The sequence below is a fragment of the Bufo gargarizans genome, chromosome 4, assembly GCF_014858855.1.
Source record: "Bufo gargarizans isolate SCDJY-AF-19 chromosome 4, ASM1485885v1, whole genome shotgun sequence".
Lineage (NCBI taxonomy): Eukaryota > Metazoa > Chordata > Amphibia > Anura > Bufonidae > Bufo > Bufo gargarizans.
In genome coordinates this window covers 56818750-56821682 of record NC_058083.1, presented here as the reverse complement: position 1 = coordinate 56821682, position 2933 = coordinate 56818750, and the positions used below count along the sequence as shown (strand labels likewise).

The 2933-nt window shown below is 44.5% G+C and overlaps 1 protein-coding gene across 1 annotated transcript; it reads right to left on the bottom strand.

Annotated features, from left to right (window-relative positions):
• Nucleotides 1-492: 492 nt before the first annotated feature.
• LOC122935189 (E3 SUMO-protein ligase ZBED1-like) lies at nucleotides 493-2701 on the bottom strand. The gene is made up of 2 exons (XM_044290952.1): nucleotides 1244-2701; nucleotides 493-1043 (listed from the first exon to the last, which is right to left on the bottom strand). Exons 1-2 carry the CDS (start codon nucleotides 2699-2701, stop codon nucleotides 555-557), a joined length of 1947 nt encoding a protein of 648 aa, XP_044146887.1. The 3' UTR covers nucleotides 493-554.
• Between the last annotated feature and the right edge of the window lie 232 nt (nucleotides 2702-2933).

The following is a 2933-nucleotide window of genomic DNA, read 5'->3' as shown; positions in this document are numbered from 1 at the left end:
CTGTAACATTAAACTGTTGTGCTGGCCTGGCTGGTGCAGTTAGTTTATAAGTTTTACAATAGTTTTACCATATAATATATATTATGTATTATATAATATTAAACAGTACCTACAAAAAAAGGAGCACTTCAGTTCCTGACTGTAAAACATCACAGTGAGTCAGTGAACCTATAACACAGTCAGTGACTGTGTTATAGGAGAGAGGGAGGAAGGAAAGAATGAGGAGAGAGGGAGGAAAGAAGGAGGAGAGAGGGGAAAAAAAAGGAAAGGAGGAGAGAGAGGGAAAAAGGGGAGGGAGAGGGAAAGGGAAAAAGGGAGGGAGAGGGAAAGGGAAAAGGGGAGGGAAAGGGAAAAGGGAAAAGGGGAGGGAAAGGGAAAAGGGGAGGGGAAGGGAAAAGGGAAGGGGAAGGGGGAAAAGGGGAGGGGGAGGGGAAGGGAAAAGGGGAGGGGGAGGGGAAGGGAAAAGGGGAGTCTGGCAGGGGAGACAGAGAAATAAAAAATTTCAGTGGCAGAGACAATGCTATAAACAAAATCTATAAAATTAAAAACACTGCTCAGCATTTGGGAACATGTAGATTTTTCTGTAAGAACACCAATTGATCTACATGGTCTGGTTTGAGGGCGCTTCTTTTTGCAGTTACCACATCTCCTGCAGTGGAGAAAACCCGCTCTGCAGACACGCTTGTACCTGGGATACACAAGTATTGCTTTGACAGCCGAGAAAGGAGGGGAAATATGACCTCATGCTCACGCCACCAGTTCAAAGGGTCCTCAGTGAGAGGCAGAGGTGGGGCTTTACAATAGTTTTCCATTTCCTCTTCAGCCTTGGCATAGGGGGTCTTTTTGGGTTCTATTGTACCTTCAGTGTCAGTGAAAGACTGTCCCAGCAAACTCACGAGCAGCGATCTGGCCTTTTTGGGAGGAGATGGTGGAGATTCAGAATGGTTGTCTTCGATGGGTGAACTGTCCTCTTCTTCCAGAGTTTGTTTTCTTCTAGGCACTTGATGATCCTCTTGTGTCCTCTCACTCTCATCTGATGTAATCTGTGTTTGAACAAAAAAGAAACGGAAAAAAAACAATAAGTAAAAACACAAATGTCAATGCCTTTGATTCTGATGGGGTGATGAAAAAGCACAGGAAACGGACAGTACAGTTCCCGCACCGCATCAGATTCAGAAGCGTGGTAGTGCTACTGTCGTTTCAAGAAGAAACATGATGGAATTCTTCAAATTAATTTAATTACCTCCAAGGATGCAGCTTCCTCAGTGACTCCTTTAAATATCTCCAATCTTTCTTCATCTGTGAGGATGAAAGGCAGTCCCTTAAAGCGAGGATCCAGTGCAGAGGCTGTATGAAGGATCTTCTTCTCGGCCTCACTGCTGTACCTCTTCTGGAGATCTGTTCTAATAGAATTCTTGATCTCATGGATCATGGGTGTGTCTCCCATCGTGTCTGTCATGCTCTGGAGAAGTTGTGCATTTATAGGGGCAATGAGAGAAACTGTTGGATTGCGCTCTTCTGACATCAGCATGGTTGCATCCTTCATTGGCTTTAATGCACTCACGGCGTCCTCTGCATTTGACACATCTGTTTCGTTTAGAGTGCAGAGATCGGACTCTCCTCTTTTGACTTCTGGAGACAGCAAGGTGGCACAGACTGCAGGTTGTTGTTCCAAGAACCTCTCGACCATGTCGTATGCACTGTTCCATCTTGTTGCCACATCAGTTATCAGCTTATGATTCTTCAGGCCAAGACATTTCTGTTTCTCTTTTAGACAGTGGCTTGCTCTAGTGCTGCGGTGAAAGAATGTGGATATCCGACGTACTCTGCCAAGAAGCCTAGAGAGAGTGGCCACTTGTTTCAACGCTCGCTGGGATGCAAGATTCAGTGTATGGGCGAAGCATTTCACATGGGGGAATTTTCCAACTTGAGCTGCAACTATCATGTTTGACGCGTTGTCGGTCACAAGCACTACAGATTTATCGGACAGCTGCCATTCTTCCACAACATGAGAAAGTAGCTCTGCCAGATGAGCACCCGTGTGAGACTCATAAATGGCTCTCGTTTGCAGTACATGCGACAAAATCTGCCAGTCCTTACTAACGTAATGTGCTGTTATTGTAACATAAGACTCTGTCGTGACTGAAGTCCAGGAATCACACGTTATTGCGACTCGACTTGCTTGGCTCATTGATGCAATTATCTTAGCTTTGGTTTCGTGGTAGAGTGCAGGTATGACGTTTTCTGTAAAGTGACTTCGTGACAGGATGTTGTAACGCGGCTCTATCGTCTTCAAAAGGTAGCGAAACCCACTGTTTTCCACAACAGAGTAAGGGCGCAGGTCCTTCGCTATGAAAGCTGCCACAGCTTTTGTTATTCTCTTTACCTTTTCAGAGTTGGGCGGCAAAGTTGACTGTAACATTGCATCAATTCTTGGCTGATCTGGGTTCATTTCCTTGGTGGTGGTGGTGGTGGTGGTAGGTTTTAGCATTTCTGAGTGAAAACGGCTGACGTGGTTTCTCAGATTAGTAGTATTCCCTAGATATTTAATTTTTGTGTGACAGATTTTACACACAGCGTATGACTTGTCCAATTCGTGCTTCCTACTTTTTTCATAAAAGCCAAAATGTTCCCAGATGTTTGCTTTTAAAAAGCTAGGTGCATTTTTTATCTCTCGTTCCTTTTGTTCTACTTCTGCCATTTTTATTTACTAGCAAATGCAATGCATGCCAGGCATCTATGTGAATTTGTGAGTAGGGATGACACAAGTCTTGACGTGACGATGATGTTGTCAAACTCTGTCAGTTTGAAAAAAAATAAAAAAAAAATTTGAGTGACTAAGCCTAAAGCCTGCCACGAGATCAACAGAAAAAGTAACACTGCTGGCTGCTGGTGGTGGAGCGATTCTCCTCCTGCCTGTGGTGGACTGGACT

What these genes read in the sequence shown, in the direction of transcription:
- LOC122935189 (XM_044290952.1), bottom strand. Translation starts at nt 2,701, where the DNA reads ATGGCAGAAGTAGAACAAAAGGAACGAGAGATAAAAAATGCACCTAGC. An exon ending in AGGAAGCTGCATCCTTGGAG is followed by an intron (nt 1,044 to 1,243) that starts GTAATTAAATTA and finishes GTTCAAACACAG; the next exon opens with ATTACATCAGATGAGAGTGA.